The following is a 22,380-nucleotide window of genomic DNA, read 5'->3' as shown; positions in this document are numbered from 1 at the left end:
AAAATAAAGAAGGGAGGAAGAAAGAAAGAAAGAAGAAAGATGTCTCTCACCTGTTCCACCGCCTTGAAGACCCGGATGAGATTCAGGCCAGCGAGTTTCTGGATATCTCTCTCTGACCAACCTCTCGCTAACAATTCTGCAAATAACTCCGGATATTTGCTCACGTCTTCGAGACCTGCTGGTGTCCTGAAACAGACAGTTCGAAATTGGTTAAGGATAGATCGGCTAAGTAAGTCTGTTATATACTTTTAATAATCCTTTCATTCAACTTATATCTTTAAACGACTTTTAAGAAACACGAAAATATTATATTTCGTATTAAACGAAATAAATAAAAGACATAGTAAAGAGATATTACGGATAGGAAAATTCCTACTTTTTCTCTCTTCGCTCATTATTCGGACGTTACACTTTTGTACTGTTACCTTGGTCTTTTTTTTCTTTTTTTTCTTTTTCGTTTCGCGTATTAAAATCAGTACACGAGTTTTGTTAAAAAAAAAAAAAAAAAAAAAAAAAAGAATATTTTTCTTCCAACGAACGAACGAACGAACGAACAAATTAGAGCAAATTTACATTTGTTTTCGAGTCGATTTTCTGATTCACCTCAAAAAGAAAAATATATCTAAATATGTACACATGAGGATGCAAGAACCGAAAAAAATGAAAAGAAATGTGTAACAGTACTCTTCAGAACGTAGGTACTCAACGTTTCCAATTTACAATTAACGTTCGCTTGAAAAAAAGAAAAACAAAAGAATCGAACTATCGTGTAATAACTCTTATCGATACTTCATATCTATTACATATATACACATTTGTACATAAAAATACAAGGAGAAACGAAGAAAAGAAGAGGGAAGAAGATAAAATTGAAAAAAACTCGTGATGAAATCTTGTCTGACGATGATACGACGAGGGTCTCTTGGACGATGTGATTTTCGATCCTCTTCCTCATTACGGGTGTCACAGTCGTCGGGGAGGGTTACGTTGTTAGAGAAACGGATAGGAAAGGGATGTGTGGGTGGTTGGGGCTACGAAAACGAGGGTTTGAGAGATCCGTTGAAAGCCAGCCGGCTGACAATGTCGAAGCAGCAAGAGTGGTTAGGGACTTATTCATGGCGCATCGTGTCGTGGCTGAAACTGGCAGTTATGCGACTCTGCACCAACACCAGCACCAGTACCAGAACCAGAACCACCACTAACAGCAACAGCAACAGCAACAGCAACAGCAGAAGCAGCAGCCATGTACATCGACTGTTTCTGCCACATGAGAGTTGACTTTTCCTGAGAGTCGAATTTCGAAATTGCAATTGGACGTAGAACACATACTGCAACTTCATTCCATTTGCCCAGTCATTCTTTTTTTTGTACTCCATTTTTTTTTACTCGGTGGTCCCCATTCTCATTCGAATGTCGATTCTTTTATATTTTCTATTTTCTCTCCACGAGTTTCTTCAAATCTTTCATTTTTTCTCGCAATCGTAAATTTGTCTTTTTACCAATCATGAACTAGCGTAGTTATATAAGAATATTCGGCGATGAGAGAAAGAAAGAAGGAATACGTTGTTTTAATTCCTGAATTTTCAATTCAACAACACACCTTTTTCGTCGATTTATTTCGCGGCATACCGAGTGCCGTACCACGCGTTATGCAAATAGTTCTTTTGACAGTGATTTACGTTAGGAAAAAGTCAAGATTCGAACAGGATATTGGTGAGAAAACATAGTGCGAGAGAGTTGGAGAGAGAGAAAAGAAGAACTTTGAATAGACCAGGATTGCATTCCATCACCATACACACACACACACACACACTCTCTTTCTCACTTTTTTATTTTTATCACTTCAAGGGATTCAAGAACGATAGTCAAGTTCAGAAAATACGTTTTAAACTAGGAGACGGCATTTTGTCGCTTATCAAAACGTCGATTTTCTTCGTAAATGTACAAAATCGAGAACTGAATTTGAGAGAGAGAGAGAGAGAGAGAGAGAAATTTATTTTCATGATCGAAATAGAAGGATTTTCTTGATGCTCTTAACCACCGAGAAGCTTTGTTCGTGATAACGCGTGGAACGTGTCAGCCATGGAATAGGCCATCGAGTAAATGCGGGTTAACGACGCAATTAACGCTAATCATTACAGTTATTGTGGCGAATCGGGGTTAGCATAGAGGGTCTACCGAGTACTCACGTTTTAAGCGTAAGCGAGCCGAATAGGATGCGGTTGAGGCCTTTCTCTCTATCTTTCTCTCTTCCTTCCTTTCTTCCTTTCTCCCTTTATTTCTTCCTATACCTATGCTAATATGAATTTTAATCTCACGTAAAAGCTTATTGGCCAACCCCTAGCCTCTGTAATATCACCTTTCCTTCTTTTGATCCTTTACCACTCTTTTCTTTTTTCCTTTTTATATTTTCTTTTCTTCTTTTTTTTGTACATTTAATTTTTTTTCTCTTTCTTCCTTCCTTTTTCCCTTCCTCTTTCTAATAGGTGACCCAATTTCCTTGTTCCAAATAATTAAATGCAACAACCCTTTTTATGCTTCTCAAGTAAATTTCATCGTTTCAATGGTTACAATGGTCAATAAAAATTCTTTCCTTACGAAATATTATTCATTGTAAATATATTCGTTCGATTCGAGTTGCATTCGAGTAACTATTTTAATCGATTGTAATACAATTTTTCTTTACGATTTGAATATATGTTTTACGAGAATATACTTTGTATTATTGCTATACTACTACTACTACTTGTTATTATTCTTGCTATTAAAAGTTAGCATCATGGTATTCACGCTTGGTGGAAGGTTTCTCCCTGAGCCATGTGTTTCATTTTAAGGGAGGAAAAATGTCAGAACCAATATTAAAGTTCTATTCCTTTCGTGAAAGAGAACGAGATGAGATACGCCAAGCTACGCATTGTTTTTGTCCTCGTAGCAAAATCTTCATTGATATTCCTATGGGATGTTTTCTCGCCATGAAATATCTCTCTTCCTTTATTTTTTTTTTATTTTTTCTTTTTTTCCTCTCTCTCTCTCTTTCTCTCTTTTTCTCTCTCTCGTTTCTATCCGATATGATTATCATCACCTTTCTCTTATTTTCTCAAGATTGACAGTGTCGATAATCCCGTCTCTCGAATTTTATGAAAGCTCATACGTGTACGCGTTTTTCAAGATAAAAGTATATATATATATATATAAAAAGAAGAAATTATTGTTCGCGTTTAAAAAAAAAAAAAAAAAAAAATAAGATAGTAAGATAAACAAGAATGTTCGTCGGCTTAAAAATTGTCGAATAAGAAAAGTAAGTCTCGTTATCGTATGAAAATAATCGACTCGAAGACTATGATCGTACATTTAAAATCGATAAATCTACATTTTTTCGAACAAATTTAATGGAGATAAAACGATGAGTGCATTTTTCTTTCGTTGGAACGAATTTTTCTCATGTTTACTTTTCTTTTTTTTTTTTTTATGCGTCGTCTCGTTCGAAATTGCATTTAATCGTTAACGATGAGTCGTAAATTGTAAAAAAGAAAATGACCGATTTTACTTTATCGGAGTTGTTATCAAACTGACATGAGTAGATGATAAAAGCAATAGACTTTCTTCTTTAAAATGAGAATCTCTGTGACTTTTGTTTGCGATGAGATATCTTCACAGTTTGCAAATATTTTCATTCATATTTCGTATACTATTGTATAGTATACACCTGTTGGTAAAAGTAAATAGTAGTGGTAATTTTGTGGTGACTGTAGTTGAGACAAGAACAAAAAATGATTTTCGTCGCGTGACCAACATAAATTTTCTTGGAATTTATTTAGGTCAGTTTTCCTTCTGAATTTAAAAAATATATAGGTTAGAGTACTATGTCGATGTAAACACCTTTTGTTCACTTATACAATATTTCTCGAACTGAGAGAGTCGTATATGAACGTCAAAGAAGAATCATTTTTTGAAAGAGGTAAAAATTATTTGAAAAATTTCCTACAATATAGTTTTGTTTGGTCTCCCCCAGTCTAGATATATTTATCCCGAATTTTTCTGCAATAGATTCGGAATAATATGAAATGTGAATAAAAGGATTATTCTTAAAAAAAAAAAAATGTAAAAAATTTAAATAATGTTATTCATAATTACCGGATGTACATAAAAATAACATTAAAATGTGATGAGAAGAATAATGTGAAGACCGCAACAACGATTTCATACACGTTTTAAAACTTTATCGGATATTTAGTTTTATCTCCAAAAGGAACATTTGTCCCGTTGACCGTAAATAACGCGTCCAATAAAGTTGCCACTGAACCAATCGTGGTCGTCATCCTTTTCAAAGTATGTATATCCCTCCATTCGCGTAGGTCGCTTGTTGTTGTTGTTGTTTTTGATATTCTTTTTTTAATTCCTCTTTTTTTATCTATGAAAAAGATAGAGAAATTCAACCGATGTACAAAAGCCAAATACATCAAAGTGAAATCCATCTATATGCTTGTGAGAGAATAGTCGTTTAACATCGTGTACATGCTTTGTAATACTTCTCTCTCTCTCTCTCTCTCTCCCTCTTTCTCTCTTCATATATATATATATATTATAAAGCTTTTGAAAGCTTGTTCGTTTATTCTTTTAAAAAATGCGTTTAAACCATGAATACAACCGCTACCATCACCATCACCACCATCACCATCACCAATATTGCATTGTCTTATCGTAAAACTTTAAGTACGATTGTGAAGATAGAAGAAACATTTTCGTTTCTATTCCATCGTTTCTACGTTTGTCAAAACAACGTTCCTCCTTTCGCATTATTTTTCCAATCTCTTTTCTTTCATCCTGTTCGTTCTTTATTTCTTTATTTTTGTATTTTTGTATTTTTTCATTTTTCTTTCTTTCTTTCGCATCTTTTTTCTCTCAATGAAAAACAAGCATCGACAAACTTTGTTGCTCTTTCAGCTCGTCGTTCTATATTTTCAACGTCATTCAGCTATCCCGAATTTTTCCTACCCTTTCAATCGAATATCCCGATACCTATCGCAACAACAAAAGGGTAAAAAGCGTTACCGCCGGAGGACTCGACACATTCCATCCTCTCCTCTCCTCTCCTCTCCTCTCCTCTCCTCTCCTCTCCTCTCCTCTCCTCTCCTTTAGTCTCCTCATCACTCTTGTTCCCTTCTCTTTTCATCCAACATCACCTCAGTCGCTTCAATTCTCCCGTTTTAAAACTGCTCTTCTACCACCCATCTCCCCCTTCCCTATATATGTTCCTCTTTTCCGCCCTCCTGTCGATGCTTTTAACTCGCTTCAGGGGAAGAGCAAACAGAAACGTGCGAGCTTCTTGATTTGACAAACTACACGAGGAACGGATAAGTCGTCCAACCGATGGCTGCTAAAGCTACGAAATAGTGTCACGTACGATACATAACCACCAACCCTCTTCCCTTCCTCTTCCTCATCTTTTTTCTTTACTCTTTCTCTCTCTCTCTCTTTCTTTATTTCGTATTTATCCCTTTGTTTTACTCCAACCGATCCTTTGGTAAATTTTTCTCTGAATACGCGTTCCTTTCTTTCCTTTTACGATTCTCATTGAAATTCGAAGCATATCCGGTTTCATGGTGGTGCTGGTGGTGTTGGTGATGTTGGTGGTCGCTCGACAATATAAAAGCGTTCGTAGAGATATTTGAAATTATGACGTTTTCATAATACGAGAAAGTAATATTTAATGCACTTTGGGTTTTATATTATATTACACGTTTTTTTTCTTTGCTATTATAATTGTTGTTGTTTTTTTTTTTTTAAATTTTCCTATAATTCTTTTTCGCTGTACGATCATAACCATAATTTTCTCTTTGTCTTTTTCTTTATTTCCGCGAATATTCCGTTAATGTGAGATTACCAAGCTACGAGAGGAACTTTTGAATTCACTAGTATTTTTTGCTGTTGTTGTTTTGTTACAAATTCTCTTGTTTAATAAGTAGCTAGGCAAAAAAAAAACAATCAATTCGGGAATTATACGTATACGATAATAAATCTTTCCTTTTACTCGATCCTTTTTTAATTCGCATAATGAATTATATTCATTTAAATAAAAATCATAATACGCAATTAAAATTTATAATCAATTAGTTATTTATTCATTATTTTGTGAAACTTTCTGATGTTATTTCATTATTTTTGTTCGAGAATTAACATTGAATGTCCATGTGTAGAATTGAAAATAATTTCATTGTCCTATAAACTATTAGTTCTCTCCCTTTGTAAGAAAGGGAAGAGGAAATCTAATTCCTCTCTCTCTCTTTCTTTCTTTGTAGATTTATTTTTCGTGTTCGTTAGATTGTTTGCTGTTATTTGATGAAATCGATGAAACAGAACGCACGTACGTGTTTATACGAAGACAGAATATCTATAGACTTAGTTAGATAAAATTGTATTTCATTTTGTCGTCATGTAAAAAAGAAAAAAGAATAGAAAGGAAAAGAAAGAAAGAAAGAAAGAAAGAAAGAAAGAAAGAAAAAAAATCTATCGGTTAAAGTAAAAGCGGAAATATATTCAGCATGGTTCGTTAATTAGTTTGAGCGAAGGTATAATCAATCTTCTTGGCATATTTGCTGGAATGTAGTAGCTACAGTTATCTTTTCTTACTCTCCGTGCTAATTAATTCTTTAGACGTATATACTCCTAGGTTCGTACATACGTAGGACGAATAGAATAGAAGTGAAAACACTTACAAATTGATCCCGTCGTAGCCGGCACCGATACCAACGTGATCCACACCGGCGACATTTCGAATGTGGTTAATGTGTGCTGAAACATTCCAAAATAGGAGACAGTGTGATAAATGTAATTAGATTTACAACGTCAAATATTGCGTATAATTGTTCACATTCGTTTCAAAGTTATTTTCATGATTTTTCTAAGCAATGATTTTAACTAATATTTTCATTTATTTCGAAAAACATAACGACGAATTAGAAATACCTTTTTCATTTCTTAAACAAATCTTTATTTGAATGGTTTTTTTCTTTTTTTAAAGGAAACCATAAATTGAATGCTTTTATTAATTCGTCTTTTAAATTGTTTTGTTTTTGTTTTTATGCAATATACAATGTAGATACGATAATTTGGAGCAATCAAAATCCGTTGATATTCGAAACAAATATTACGTGATAACATTTGTAAAATCGTGAAATTCGATTCCTCATACAATTATTTAAACAACGGCTTTATCTATCGTCTTATCGTAATAGTAGGAACAATTCAAATTCCACACTGATGAACGCTTTTCGTTAGGGTCTGCGATAATAATACACCGTACGAAAGAGAAACTAACGGAAGATAATAATGCGGAAATGCGAGAATCAGTTATTCATGATGCTGATATAATTATAATGGAAAGTTTTGGCAGACATTTTTGAAATTATTACCTTTACTAGGATCGAACATTATCGTAGCTTAATAATTAGTGTACGTTCTTTTCTTTGCCAAACAATGCTTTTATACACTTCCATTTACCTCTTTCGCATTGTCCACGTGATTTTAAAGATTTATGCAACCATTTGCTAGTGAATAATTACAATAATGCGATGTAAGTATGCAAATGTGTATAATAAGTGTATTTCTATGTTTCTATATGTATGAATCTATGTGTCCTATATGTAGTATGCATGTACATATGAATTTGTATGCATCTATGCTTTTATGTGTATGCATGTATGAATTTGTATATAGATATGTATATATAATATATATGTAAAATGTATATATATATATATATATATATATATATATATAGAATAGACTGGTCTGCCCGTTCGCGTTTATCTCTCCTGTCCGATTTTATTCGCGTTCGTTTCTTCGTCCGCTTTGGAGAATAGTAGAAAGAGACAGGGAGAAGTTTCTTATCGGGTGTCTAGCTCGTTATTCAATCGGCTTTCTACTTCTTCCCTTGCCCCCTCTAATTCGCCACTTTGCTCCTCTTCCTTTTCTTCCTTTGCTTTTCGAGAGATTGTACAAAAAGAGAAAGAAATAGAGAAGGTGGGATAATTTACTACGTTCGAACGCGTGAGAAATGGTTAAGGTGAGACAAAGAGACAAAGAAAGTGAAAAAGAAAGAGCTATATATATATATATAGTGTTCAAGGAATATCATGAAGAAAATTGGTGGTTCTCGTGAGAGACAACTCGAACTTTTCTTTCTATTCGTTTCGTTTCTGTCTTACAAGAGGAAGTTTCTGTCTTATTGTTAAGGACGACAGGATATTTGCTTTTCTATCGAGAATATTCTACACATACAAAATTCAGTCGTACCTAAGAGGTTAAAATAAATAATTTTTTGTTGTTGTTATGATTTTAAACAACTTACCAACGACATCTTGTAACGTTGATGTTTCGCTGCAGCTTATAAAAGGGGGTAGAAGGATACCATAACTATACCACCAGTCCGCGCCTAAAAGTGTTAAGACACAAATTAAAACAAACGGAATGATGAAGAATTCTTCTTCTTCTTTAAAAGGAAGATTAAAATATTCGAAAGACTTACCAAATGTCTTAAAGCGTGATCAGGCACATTTCGCGATGAATTGCATAGAGCATGAGCACTGCTGTGACTAAAAATGACTGGCGCTCTTGAACTTGTCATGGCGTCTAGCATAGTGGGTACCGAAACGTGCGATAGATCTACCATCATCCCCAGTCGATTCATCTCGAGAACGATGCTCTGAAAATTAACGAGAAAGAGTCTTTTCAAAAGTCTTTTTCTTTTTTCTTCTTCTTCTTCTTCTTCTTCTTCTTTCTTTGTTGTCGTCTAGTGCAGATTAAAAGGGAAATCTTGAGTTGTTCAAGTCGGAGTCGGAAAAGTTATATGAATGCGAGTGAGTTCTTAGGGTTTGAAAAAACTTTCAAAGAAGAAGAAGAAGAAGAAAAGAAGAAGAAGAAGAAAAAGTAAGCAAGTGAACGAGCGAACGATCGATCAATTGGTCAAAACGAAGAGGGATTTCTCTTTTCTATTTTTTTTTTTTTTTTTTTTTTTTAATTTCAATTTATCTTTAACGATGACCCTTTGGCGTTTGATTTTCTATCGAAAAAAAATTAGAGTTAAAAGACACGAAAGAAAACTTATCCTCTTTCAACGTGAAAAATGTACATGTACATCTATAGAATGTGTGTAATTATTTATTTATGTATTTATTATGTATCTGTGTGTGTGTATGTGTATGAAACATAGTTTACGTTAGTTTTGTGAAAAAGCAGCTTTAGGTAGGAAGTAGAATCCTTTGAATCGATTCGTTTGACAGTAGGGACACGTTACATCCGAGTGACACTTATTGCACTGGCCTGTCTCGCCAGATTGAAGGCAGACGACGGATGGTTCGTAATGTTTGCCCAACTATAACGATTAGAATTCAAACCACGTCGAACTGATGGAATAAACCAGAGGAAAAGAGAAAGAAAGAGAAAGAAAAAGAAACAGAAAAATATTAACATTCGGAGCATCAATCTTTAAATGGAAGAAAACAAACAATAAGCCTTGTATGGTTGTCGCATTTATTATTAATATTATGGAAATAGGTATTAATAACAAAATAGGTAGAATTATTTATGATCGATTTAATAATATTAACTTTAATTTTGATTAATAAACTCTTATCAATCTTTCGTATAATCAAGTAACTTAATTATCAATAATATTTCTTTTCGAATATATATTACGAATCTCTGTTTTATCTCTTCTTTACGTAATAAAAGAAGAGAATGATGAAGAAGAAAAAAAGGTGTGATAGGTAATAAATAAAATAAATGATGGGGTGTCGTTCAAAGACGATAAAGAGGAGGAGGACAACGAAAACGAGGCGTCATCTTTGTCATCAAAACTTGGGGGAAAAAGAAAGTTCTTGTTATTGAATCAATAAGACACGTAATCGTACGTCTCAATCTTTCTTTTCTCGGGACTAGTAGATGATCATCTTTATTAAGGATTTTATCTCTTGTATCACGAATTTCAAGAATATTATTCTCTTTCTTTTTCTTTTTTTTTTTTTTTTTGGTAGTTAGTTCGATAAAGTAGCTTACCTTTCATTTCAACTTTAAGACTTTTGCTAAATCATTGTCTCTAATAAAACCGAATAAAGTTTCCTAGATTTCTTATTCATCTCAATCTTTTTACCTATCTGCCAATCTGTCTGTCTGTCTGCCTGTCTGTATATTTCCTTTTACCTGTCTATTTCTGTCTTTTTCTACTTGTCGAGTAAGTCGAGAACGGTGAGACATCGTTAACGTGACTCGTGCGAGTCTCCTTTTCATCACATCGTTTCTTTTAGGATAAACGAAGAAAAAGATAAAAATACAAAAACAAAGAGAAAAGAAATAAGATAAAAGAAAAAGAAAGAAAGAAAGAAAGAAAGAGGACTAGACGAGATAGTATTTCAGTTGGAAAGAGGGATAAAGAGAGGAGGAAACGTGAAAAATCTCCGCGCGTGAGAGAACGCGATGTTCTTGACGTTGACTCAAGGAAGAGGATGCACGATGAAAAGGAAAGGATAGGAAAAATGTAAGTAGTAGTAGTAGTAGTAGGTAGTACTGCTTTTTACATGTGTGTTTGTGTTTGTGTGTATTTGTACGTTAGGAAGTCAGTCGAGAAGGGAAAGCAGTAGTCGTCCTTCCTTATTCGAACGATTTATTTCCTGCGAAGACTCCCTCTCTACGTCGTCCTTTATCTAAATTTTATTTTATTCCCTTTGCTCTTCCTCCGTTTCCTTCGTACCCGTGAACGACGACGACGACGACGATGGTTTATCTTTTATCCGAACGAATAATCACTGACCTTCTTTCTCTCTCTCTCTCTCACTCTCTCTATCTCTATTTCTCGTTTTATCCTAGTGACTTATAAAAGAGAAGGATCGTTCGAAGGAATGAACGAACAAACGTACGAATAGGGGGAAAAAAAGTAAAAAATGAAGTACTTCGTCTTTTTAATGGAAAACTTATCGTTAGATGTCTTCTTCTTTTTTTTTTAAACCTTTTCCTCCCCCTCCTCTTTCCATATTCCATCTGGTGTAACATTTATTGTTGATTCATATCTTTTTATCTCTCTCTTTTTTCTTTCTTTCTATATGTTGGTCTGATACTCTCAAAAGTAGGAAACTCTCAAGTGACAGTTAGATTTTTTACTTCTTCTTTCACATTTTTCTTTCCTTCTTTTTCCCCCCCCCCAAGTTATAAGAAAAATCCACCCCTTAAGGCTGCTCGACGACTAGAACGAACGTGGGGAAAAAAAAGTCTCTCGTAGAGAGAGAAAGAGAGAGAGAGAGTTCTATCGTTCGACTGAAAACGTTCGACGCGAATAATTCGCGTTCTCCCACGAGCATTTCTTTCTTTTTTTTTCTTTTTTTTTTTTCAATGTCCCTCCCTCCCTCGATTACTGTCATAGGTACCTCGGTTTTATCGCCTAACAAAAAAATTCTTCATTCTTCCACTTCTTCTTCTTTATCTTCTATTTCTTCTACTTCCTCCCCTGCGTCCGTTCGAGAAATTCCTTCGAGAGGGAAAAGAAGAGAAGAAAAAATATTACGCCACTTCGTAGGAATGTTCTTTTTCTTTTTTTCCTTTTTTGTCCTTTTATTTGCAAACTTTTGAATTCCACTTCTTCCAACGGAATTTTTGTCCATTCTATTTTATAATTATTGTCTAAGTACGCGTTAATTGTTGTTTGAACGATCGTATGTAAACAGAAGTTTATTGTAATTAAATTTAAAAATTAGATTGATTTATTTATATTCTATAATGAAATGATTGAAAGTGTTGTTTATATACAATTTTCCAAACAAATTGTTCGTTTATTTTCCAAGCGATTTCCATTTACATTGATTTGCACTCATAATGTATAACTGAACGAGTGAAAGGAGTATTTCTATATTATGTAATATTAGCAAAGTGGAAAAACCACGATAATGGGAAATGATCATCGGGGATGATGATGATGATGATGATGATGATGATGATGGAACGGTACGAGCTACGAATTTGTTGAAAAAAATTTGCGGTTATCAATAATGCGAAAAATTTGTGGTTATCAATAAACGAAGTTTTGGTGGTGGTGGTTCTTTCGTTTGGAATTTATAAGGTATGGTTTTATTGGTTTTGTAGTTTTAAGGCCGAAGGCGATTAATTAAGTTTGCTTTTAAACATTTCTCTCCTACTTTTTAAATTGATCCTTCGAGTTATTTCATTATAACATTTTTAATCTTGATAATATTTTCATTATTTATCCGTGTAAAAGGTATCCTTTATTTTATTTAGATCGAACTATCGAAGTTGACAGTAACAGCAGTAGCAGCAGCAGCAGCAGTAGGAACAACATCAAAAGCAGTAACAGGAGCAACAGCAGTAGCGGCAAGTAACGATCGTTTAGTTCTTCCAAAATGAGATGAAACTTGTCCTTTCGCTGGGTATCGTTACTAGAGATACCTACCGGATGTTGCTATCACCGAGAAAGAGAGTAAGAGAGAGTGAGAGAGAGAGAAAGAGAGGTAACTTCAGTTAGGAAACTACCAACACCTTGGCACCTATTTGGAGAGGAAAACTTTCGGGAAGCAAGCCGGCAGCTGTTCTCAAAAGGGCTCTCTCTGGTCAGTTCTGAGAGAACGCTTTGGAAAACTTATCGGCCAGCTGTGCCCATCTACATTCCAAACTCAATCCTCATTCTGGTTCCTTTACCCGCAAGAAAATCTTTCACATTTTAACATTATTTTCTTGTCTTTAACGTGAACAATCATTTTTTCGTTTTATCTTTATATTTCGTCGTTGTTTTTTTTTTAAATCTTTTTAATCGAACAATTTTAATTTTTTCTTTTTTCAAAGATGAAACTTTTTGTTTCTATAAGTAGTTTTTATCGAAGAAAATGAAGAAGAAGAAGAAGAAGAAGAAGAAGAAGAAGAAGAAGATGTATTGATAACTTTGTCATACTTGACGGTATAATTTATCGGTCGAAATGTAAAGAGTAAGAGATGGAAAGAAATAGGAAGTAAAAAGCACGTGAAAGTTAATAAAGAGGTCGAGATTTGAAAGTTTAATATCACTGAAGAGATATTCGGGTAGAGCAGTGAAATTAAAATTCCTCGAGAGTAAGCGTAGAGGAGGAGGAGGAGGAGGAAGAAGTGGAGGACAAAAAAATAAAAGACAAAAGGATATTAGAGTTTAGTAGTAGTTAGCTCGAGATTATTATAATAAATATACATAAATATGCATAAGCATATAAATAATATATGCACGAATCATGCATCAATTCATAAAGTTGGTAGAAAAATGCTGATTGTATGAAAGATCGACAATCAAAATCTAAATTTCAACCATTTTCTTCTTTAATTTATTATATATATATATATATATTTTTTTTGATTATAATTTTGTTTTTGTGTCAGTTACGTAAGTTAACTAAAAGATACGAAATAACTTTGTGTATATACAGAACGCGTTAAAGAGATCTCAAGAAAATAACTGGAAAGCAGTGCAGCCCTCTTGTAGTAGAGCAGATGGTACGTGGCAGATCATAGAAACACGTTTGTCCTTCTTTAGACGTCGTAGACGACGTTTCTTAATGAAAGCACGTTCGCCGAATAACGCGAAGAAAATGACTTCTCCGTTGTGCCAAAAGCACGATCCTTACACTGGCTACCCTCTAATTAACTCAATCGTCTACCACGAATTTTCTATTAACTTTATTCCCCTATTTACCATTTACGAATAGTTAGCATCCTATAGTAATCGTAATAATAATCATAATCATAATTATGTGTATTTATTTAGATTTATTTTACGCTCAACGTGAAGTTTAAAATCATTTTAATTATTACTATATTATTTTGTCTCTTTCTTGTTTATTTATTTATTTATTTATTTTTTTCATTTATTTAAACATTTAAATATGATTATACAGAAGGTATTATAAAAGTCATTGGAGTGAAGAAGAATTTTTATTTTAAAAGAAACTTCATTCATTGTATACTCGTACAATACTTCAACTGATAATTTATACAGTAGGACCTTGATTAACCCGAAGTTACGATTATTAGTTTCTTGGTTATCCTTTGTTTTATGTTTGTTAACAAAAGTTCGAGTTCAGTTGAGATGGTACAGTAAAACCTTGACTTATTCATGTCATTTCTCCCCTAATCGAGCTGGTAAATCAAAATTCAACTATATCTTAAAATGACAAAAAAAAAAAAAACGAGTAACGTAAGTTAATTTTTGTTTAAATTAGATTTACATACACCACTTTCTTTACAAATGACGTTCAATATTAAAAAGGCATTTTCTTATTAAATTATCAATCAATTGAACTCGATTCGACTTGATCGAAATTTAATTTAACATTTTCCAGACTGCCAGCAGCAATTTGTAAGATAGTTTTTCGGTGTCAATTAAACTAAACTAATAGAAAATACATAAGTATTAAAGGTACTTTGTTGTTGTAATTTATTTATCGACTGACGTAGCAAAAGGTGAAAATTATTCTTTTACTTGGTGTTATAAGAGAAAGAAAATTGATTTATTACCAATCCGTTAACTCAACTCCTTCATCTCTGTAATTTTCATCGAGTATATCAAACAATGATTCTTTTCCAAACTTGTTTAACTTTTACTGAAGTGAGAATAATTTTTCTTTTTTCTTGTTTTTTTTTTTCATTAGTTTTTACTTTCATGGAAAGTGTGGAACGATTAATCGATTCACGTTTCTTTGTGCGTAAAAGTTTCGCGCGTGTAAAAAAAGATCCATTTGATGAAGGAAAATTCATTTTGATGTGAGAAAAAAAGTTGTATCTTTTGAACAAGAAAAAAATTCCCATAGATCGTAATCTTTTTTTTTGTTTTTTCTTTATTTTTTCCATTTTTGTCACTTTTATTTAGATTCTAATTTTTATTTTTCCTTTTCTTTCATTATTATCGTCAGAAGTGTTGTTGCCTTGCCTTTGGCAACAACGTTCTTGCTATTTTTGGATTAACTTTATATAATCAGTAAAAGTGGAAAAAAGAAAGGAAAAAGAAATAAGAACAATTGTTTTCAGAGGAATAGGTTAAAAGGTTAAAAAAAAAAAAAAATTGTTGAAATAATTGGTCTCCTCCAGTTGAGTCGTAAAAGAGTTTTCTTTCCGCGTAGGTAGATAAGCTTCGCAATCAGTTTGTCGTTATCCGACCAATGAAATTTTCTCTTCTTTTTTTCTTTATCTTTTCTCTTTCTATTTACACATACGCGAACACACACACACACACATACCACTTTTTGCTTTATAAAGAAAGCTGTAGGTTACAGTCGAAGGTTACAGGAAAAAGTTGAGAAAATCCAACACATTAAATACTTAAAGATCTTATATATGTGTATGCATGGATGTCTCTGTGTGTGTGTGTGCTTAAAATATAGCTTTAAACATCGAAGAAATAGAGGGGTTGAATTTCGAAAGATATAAAGCTGCCCATTTCGTGGTACGTTCAGGGTAAAAGGATTTGCGAAGTTAGGTAAGGATGAGAGAGGACGTTTTTACTCTCTCTCTCTCTCTCTCTCTCTCTCTCTCTCTCTCCTTCTCTTTCTTTCTTTTTTTCTTTCCTTTCTTTTTTATCCTTTTAAAGAAGCAGAAGAAGAAGAAGAAGAAGCAGCTTTGGAATTTTTATCGGCCACTTTAGATGGCTGTTTATTGCCACGATGTAGGTGATAAACGGTCGTAAGATCTGAAGGAAGCAAGGTGTAAAAAAGTCGAGAAGATCGGACATAAAATATCTCCTTCTGGAAAGGCTCGATGAGAAAACGAGTACTTTCTTTCCCACCTTTAAGAAGATTGATCTAAGAATTTGTAACTTTTACACTTACTCGAGTTTCATTACTTTGCGTGAAAAAGAAACGATGAAGTTTGGTGATACTTCGTTAAATGCAATTTCCAAAAGTATTTTTATTGCTTTGATAAAATATTTAATAAGATATACAACACATATAATAGTTTAATATAGGAAATATTTGCTAAAAATACAAATGAAAATTTGCCATTAAATTTGATCAATTTTCTAAGAGGAAAAATTTAATTAGGAATGAATTGTTCGTTGGTAATTTAACGATTCCTTTTATGAAAAAGTTTACACGATAACGTGTAACATCTAGTTTTTTTCGTTGTTTTACATTGTTCACGTTCTATGAAGATTTATAACTTCTTTTTGTAAGCGAAGGAAGATATTGGTGTGACGTTGGTACCGTTGAATTGCTGGTCCGATCCTTTTTCAAACTGAGAGAAGAATAGCTCAGCAAATGGTATGGTAGTGTTGAAGAAAAAGTTACTTTTCAAGAAAGAGAAAAATGTATATATCTCTATGTATGTATGAATGTATATATAAAAGAATGGAAGAGAGAGAGAGAGAGAGAGAGAGAGAGAGAAAGAAAGAGGGAAGAAACATCATGAAAGTGAGGAAGAGAAACGAGAAGAAGGTTTACAGAATGATAGCGAGAAACGCGATCGATTTTCATCAGGGTGAATTAAAATGGACATCGTACGACCATTATTCTTCTTCGTAGCAACTGAAAGGAGTGGCTGGAGAAAAATCTTAGCTTCGTTGAATACTTTAGCGACGTTCGTTAACAATCTTCCCTGTTTCTTTCTTTTTCTTCTCTTCTTCTCTTCTCTTCCTTTTTTAATCCTCCCTTTTTTCCTTTCCCCCTTTTTCTTCTTATTCTCTTTCACGACGACATACTTTGTAAATTCGAATCGAATATTTTTGTTCTTTTTTTTTTTTTTTTTTTTTTTTTTTTTCAAACATTCGTCTGCAAGCTTAAAAGAGAATTTCTTTTTTTATATTTTTTTTATCTCGAATAATTTCTATTCACACGCGATCATTTATAAATGAGAAGAAAAAACAGTTTACTTGGTGACAAAAATTAATATGTATGATTTTTTTTATCAAGAGAATATAATTTTGACAATAAAGAGATGCGTATTTTTTATGACAACAAGGGTCAGAAACGTTACGACCATTGAAACGAATAAACGGAATATTCAAATTTCCTTTCATTCGATTTTCATTTGGTTGATATCCATTCGATTACCGCATCTCTAAAGTCATTTTTCATCTTCCTTCGACCACGAAAAAGTACCCTCATCTTCTCACGTCATCGCAGTGTCCATTCTCTCTCCCCTTAACTTTCAACGAGTTTTCAGTATTTCAATAGACACAATTCTTTATATCTTACTATTATATATCAATAAGAATGATTGAAATATGTCCGTCACATATATTATATATTCGCATAAAAAAAGAAGAAAAAGAAATGTCTATTTTTTTTACTATAATATAAATCAATCAGTAAGTAGTCTAAATAAGTCATACAAAAAATTGTTTAATATTTCATATTAAAGATGATGTGCTTAACTTTTGATATTTTTAATTAATATTTAATCATATTAAACCATAATAATATTAATAATTATTGAATAAAATTAATTTTTATTTTCTTTCAGACTTTTTGAACAAGCTAGTTCATATTTGACGTTTAGAAAAATTGTATATTTCTGAGAGAATGTTAACAAAACCAAAACAATTTTCATTGTACTAAATTTAAATCGTTTTCACGTTCGTTTCTAAGTCGCGATTAGATCCGGTTTAGATCTCTCTTTCTCTCCTTTTCTCTTGGTTAGGAAAGAGGTACTTTACTGGTGCTAAAAGGTTTAGTAGGATAGTTCGTGAATGAACTCTAAGCTGTCCAGACCGATGCTTTCACTCTCCACGAGCTTGCTTCTGAATAATCAAAGAGAAAAATAGACCGACACATTCCGTGCATTAGCCTAAGCTACTTCCTTCGTAGTTTCTATTTAACCACTGTACCTACAGGTTATGTAGAAATGTTTTCTAACTAAATTATTCAATTATTTAGTTTATCAAATATATTTCTATAGGGGTTTATTATCTACAATACATTCAATACGAAGGATTATTGTATTTTCTATGGATTTGTATCATTAATACGAATTTGTGCTACAATCTCAAATCTCCGACACCAACATACATATTGTGTGGTAAAAGGATTTCGTGTCAGATAAGAGTCAAAAGATAATTTCGAATAGAAACATCTTTGTTCAAAAAGTTTTGATTCTGTTAGAAAATATTTTATCGTGTATAAATAATTTAAACGAAAAGAATAGAAAAAGAGAAGGTAGTATATATATATATAATCGAATATACGATGAATAATGAATTTCGTGTAACGAATTTCACGGATATGAGAAAACAACGTTAAGGTTTTTCTTTGATGGTAGTATTACTAATAATTTATTCTACGTAGGGATCGATGAATTTTTAATGCCACTAGTTGGGCCAATTTGGTGGAATTTAATTTTCTACTCACCTTACCGAAGTTTGAGAGACCACCGACGTGAGGCACTTGACCAGGTTCATCCGCCTTGCTGCAGTCTGCCCTAACGAACCAACAGGTCAGTAACTCTATAGTTACAATCGTGCGCATTATTGCCATACAATGACTTCTAATCATGGCTCTACCAATTCCCGGTTCTATTGCCGTACCACGATAACGATATTTACCTAACAGAGAAACACGATCAGAGTCTAACGAATTGTTGTTCAATTTCTAACCGCGTTCTCCTCATTAACGCAATACCTTCATCACATATTCAACTACATTCTCACGCAATCATAATATGATACTTTGTACCATTTATTCGAGATCGATGACGTTCTATTGAAACTATTGATAACACACTGTTATTATTCAAAGTCTTATCAAATTAGCTTTCATATATGACTGTAATTCTAACTGAATTAATTGTAAGTCGAACAATGAACAGAATTCATTCTATAATTTTATTTTAATATTACAACTGTTTCCTTTATAATATCTTTTAAAACATTCGATCAATTTTATATTTACATTTTTTCATTTAATTCATTGTTACTTGTTTATTTATATATGTATATATATTTCTTTTTTTTAGAACAATTTTTCAAGCTAATATAAACATTTATTCCTATTTATTGTATATTTGTATTTTCATTAAATTATCGCTTAATAGTAGTTGAAGCAGATTGAACAATGGCGTCAGATACCGGTGATATGTCGTAACAATGCTATCAAGGATTAATACCATGGTGACGATCACGTGTATTAACGTTCTATTCTCTAAACCGTCTGACAGAACATCAATGATACAGTATTAGATAGATACTAGTTGTAATAATCGATTATTCAACGGGTAAGGCTCAATCGGGATCTTCCCGTTGGCGATGTACGTAGGTAGTACGTACGTAGAAATTCTACTACAGTGTGAAGGACGACATTGCTTTATCGGATTTTACTTTGTCGTGATTGGTTCATTTTCGCAACTTAGGTAGCTACGTTAATCGATCTGTTTATTCTAATAAACATCAATATTGTAATTTAATATTAACGTTTATGTTATCGTATTACCTTCTTCAGTTTTGACGAGTATGAAAGGAAGAAATATACAGAAAGAAAGAGAAACGACGATATGTGAGGATCATAAAATAAATTGAAACTTTACTTCCTTACTTAAGTAGAAGAAAAGTAAGAGAAATAAGAAAAGAGATAAAAGAAGACTTGAGTTTCGAGAAATTCATAGCACCCTTCCATAGGAAGAATTTTTATCTCTCTTTCTCTCTCTCTCTCTTTCTTTCTTTTTCTTTTTCACACCTGTCGCGTCCACTCGTAAAACTAACACAAAAGCGAATTCATCTGTTGTTCGTCATAAAATAATATTTCACTATCATTCTTTTATTCTTTTATCTTTCATCGTAGCGTAAAGTCGGCTAGGTATCTTCCAAAATAATTTCAAAAGTATCTCAAATTGATTTTTAAATTTTACTAAAAATTTAGTATGAAAAAAAAAACAGAATAAATTAATGGAGTTTAAGAAAGTTTGAATTAATCTCACCGATGTACAGTGGTGTATGTATTATCGATGAGATGAGGGAATGATAAACTGGACACGTTTCGGAACTTAGATTATAATCTTGGAATCTTAAACGATAGAGATCTGAATGATTTTGTATCTTGATTGGTAGACTCACCAAGGCGTATGACATGTGTGAGTTAATGTTAGATATCTGGCACCAAGTTCGTAGAGCATTCTCAGGACCGCCAAACTCGTGCCGATGGCATGTCCTCCTTCAACCCCTATAAGACTCGCTAATTTACAATCCTTGTGTGCTCTCTCGATCCCTGAAATTATACATTAAATTCAACTTTAGTCGTTTCCGATTATTTCACTCATTCTTATTCACCCTCTTATCGTTCATTACACTATTACAATTGGAAGTATATAGAAGAGTAAGTACATTATCGGTCAAAATTATTTTATTATCTTACTCAATTAGAAAAAATTTGCTTAAAAAACGAATATATATATATTAACTAATTTTCTTTAATATTCATAAATTAATGTTTTGTTCAATATAATTAATAATTAAGTTCAATTTGAATGTGTCATTCACCAAAGAAAAAGAATCTTTATTAGTGCAAAACGAATTTTCAATATAATTCAGTTCAAATTACTTTCACAAGATTATAGAAGTTGTTACTTAAGATGCCAAGAATATTTAAGGCGGTACTGAAAGCAAGATTGAAATATTTGATGAGCACTCTGTAAGTTTCCTTCCATTTTATCCTGAATCATTTTTAGTACAAACGATTTAGTTTTATAATTATGTTACGATAATAAATGACTGAAAATTTTTATTTCAAGGATGTAATATAACCAGTAATGGAATATCAGCTTCATGGAATACTAAGATTCATAAGACTTTAGATGAAATTTTGTATTAACTAAGTTGTGGTCAATTACATCTTGAACGTACGGAAATATTATTTCGTTTTCTGACATAGCACATCATTAGTTGCACAATAGCATTTTCCCGAGCCGTTATGTTTACTTGGATTAATTAAATCATCGGAATTGCCCATCTGGGTTTTGATAGCCTTGGATATCTCCCGTTGATTACAAAACGCGCTTGGTTCTACGTAAAAGATAATAAACATTGTACACGCTTGTTCTCGCTATCTAAACTCGCGTATTCCACAATCAGCATTTACTCGATATTCGTTCGCTATTCAACGAATTCGATGACCAACGTTTAATGGGACGAACGAGCCACTAGTGTAAGGGTAGACCGACGGCTTCGTAAAATCAAATTGGCGAGCTTGCAAGCGGTTCATGGTAGGTAGGGATTCGATTAAAATACCACGTGCAAACTGTGTCGCTAATATCCTACACTACTTGTTGTTGTCAACAGCTATGTACTCGTTATAAGTTGTCGTTGTTGCAATTTTCCTTTTCAAAAACAAAAAAAACAAAACAAACAAACGAATCAAATGATAAGTCGATATATAATACGTAAATACGTAATGCAATAGTTTTTCTATTTATTCTTTTACTTTCTTCCTTCGTTCTAACAGATAGAATAAATTGTAATTTATAACATATATATTTTCTCTCTCTCTCTCTCTCTCTCTCTCTCTCTCGATGAAAAAGGATCAAACACGAAGAAGAAAATAGAAAAAGGGACGATCTGAGGGAATAAAAGGCAGTAAGCTGGTAGTACTACTGTTGCTGTTGCTGTTGTTACTGCTGCTGCACGATGGAACTAGATTTACTACGTCCACTGATTTATGCGTTGACACGCGCGTACGTCTTGTATATGCACATACATACATACATACATAGACGCAAAAGTATCCGTGTATACGTGTAATACGTAAATGGTGAGAGTTCAGAGGGGAGAGTAGCCAACGTCGTGCAACGTGCCGGAGAACCCCGATGATATCGTGCGAACCCTGCTGCGAATATCACCACCAACGCATTAATACTAACACACGCAAGACCATTGTATACCATTGCTGGTAATACCATCACCCTGACCCCGGAGCATTTTTCCATTTCTACCGGAATTTCTCATTTTCCACGACCCCGTTTGTTCTTTCCTTCTATCCTCTGGATTGGCTTCCTAAGGATAAGCCCGTGAATTCTTTATTCCTATTTTTTGAACAGCTTAACTCATATTATAGAGAAAGAAAAATAAAAGAAAGAATCTCGTTGTTATTTCGTGTCGATGAACGTTTTTGAAAAAAAAAAAGAAAAGAAAAAGAAAAAAGGAAAGGAGAAGACGAAAAACATAGAAAACTGTTTCCAAACATTTTAGTTCGATCGTTGCATAGATCAAAAAAATGTCTGTCATGTATCTACGTTATTATTTTTAATACATTTTTTGTTCCTTTTTTGTATTTATTATACTTTTTACTTTCTTCTCTACTATTTTTTTGCCTTCTCTTTTTGTAACTTTTCCAAAGTCCATATTGTGCATAAGTTTCCATATCAACATAAGGCTACACGAAG

The 22,380-nt window shown here is 33.0% G+C and overlaps 1 protein-coding gene and 1 long non-coding RNA gene across 2 annotated transcripts in view; one reads left to right on the top strand and one right to left on the bottom strand.

Annotated features, from left to right (window-relative positions):
* LOC107074685 (dipeptidase 1) overlaps positions 1-22,380 on the bottom strand; it is a 52,510-nt gene that overhangs the window by 4,792 nt on the left and 25,338 nt on the right. Inside the window, 7 exon segments of the mRNA XM_015336352.2 lie at positions 51-186; positions 6,717-6,792; positions 8,351-8,401; positions 8,404-8,434; positions 8,528-8,704; positions 18,363-18,432; positions 20,060-20,210. Of these exon segments, the coding sequence (XP_015191838.2) occupies positions 51-186; positions 6,717-6,792; positions 8,351-8,401; positions 8,404-8,434; positions 8,528-8,704; positions 18,363-18,432; positions 20,060-20,210 (692 nt within the window).
* Positions 8,721-16,765, top strand: LOC149033446 (uncharacterized). Its single transcript, XR_016178859.1, has 2 exons — positions 8,721-12,106; positions 12,283-16,765. It is a non-coding gene; the product is annotated as an uncharacterized LOC149033446 (long non-coding RNA).

The sequence above is a fragment of the Polistes dominula genome, unplaced genomic scaffold (assembly GCF_049000335.1).
Source record: "Polistes dominula isolate Pdom_NZ unplaced genomic scaffold, Pdom_raw_medaka contig_373, whole genome shotgun sequence".
NCBI lineage: Eukaryota > Metazoa > Arthropoda > Insecta > Hymenoptera > Vespidae > Polistes > Polistes dominula.
Note: the sequence above shows the minus strand (reverse complement) of the source record. Positions and strands in the feature narration are given on the sequence as shown.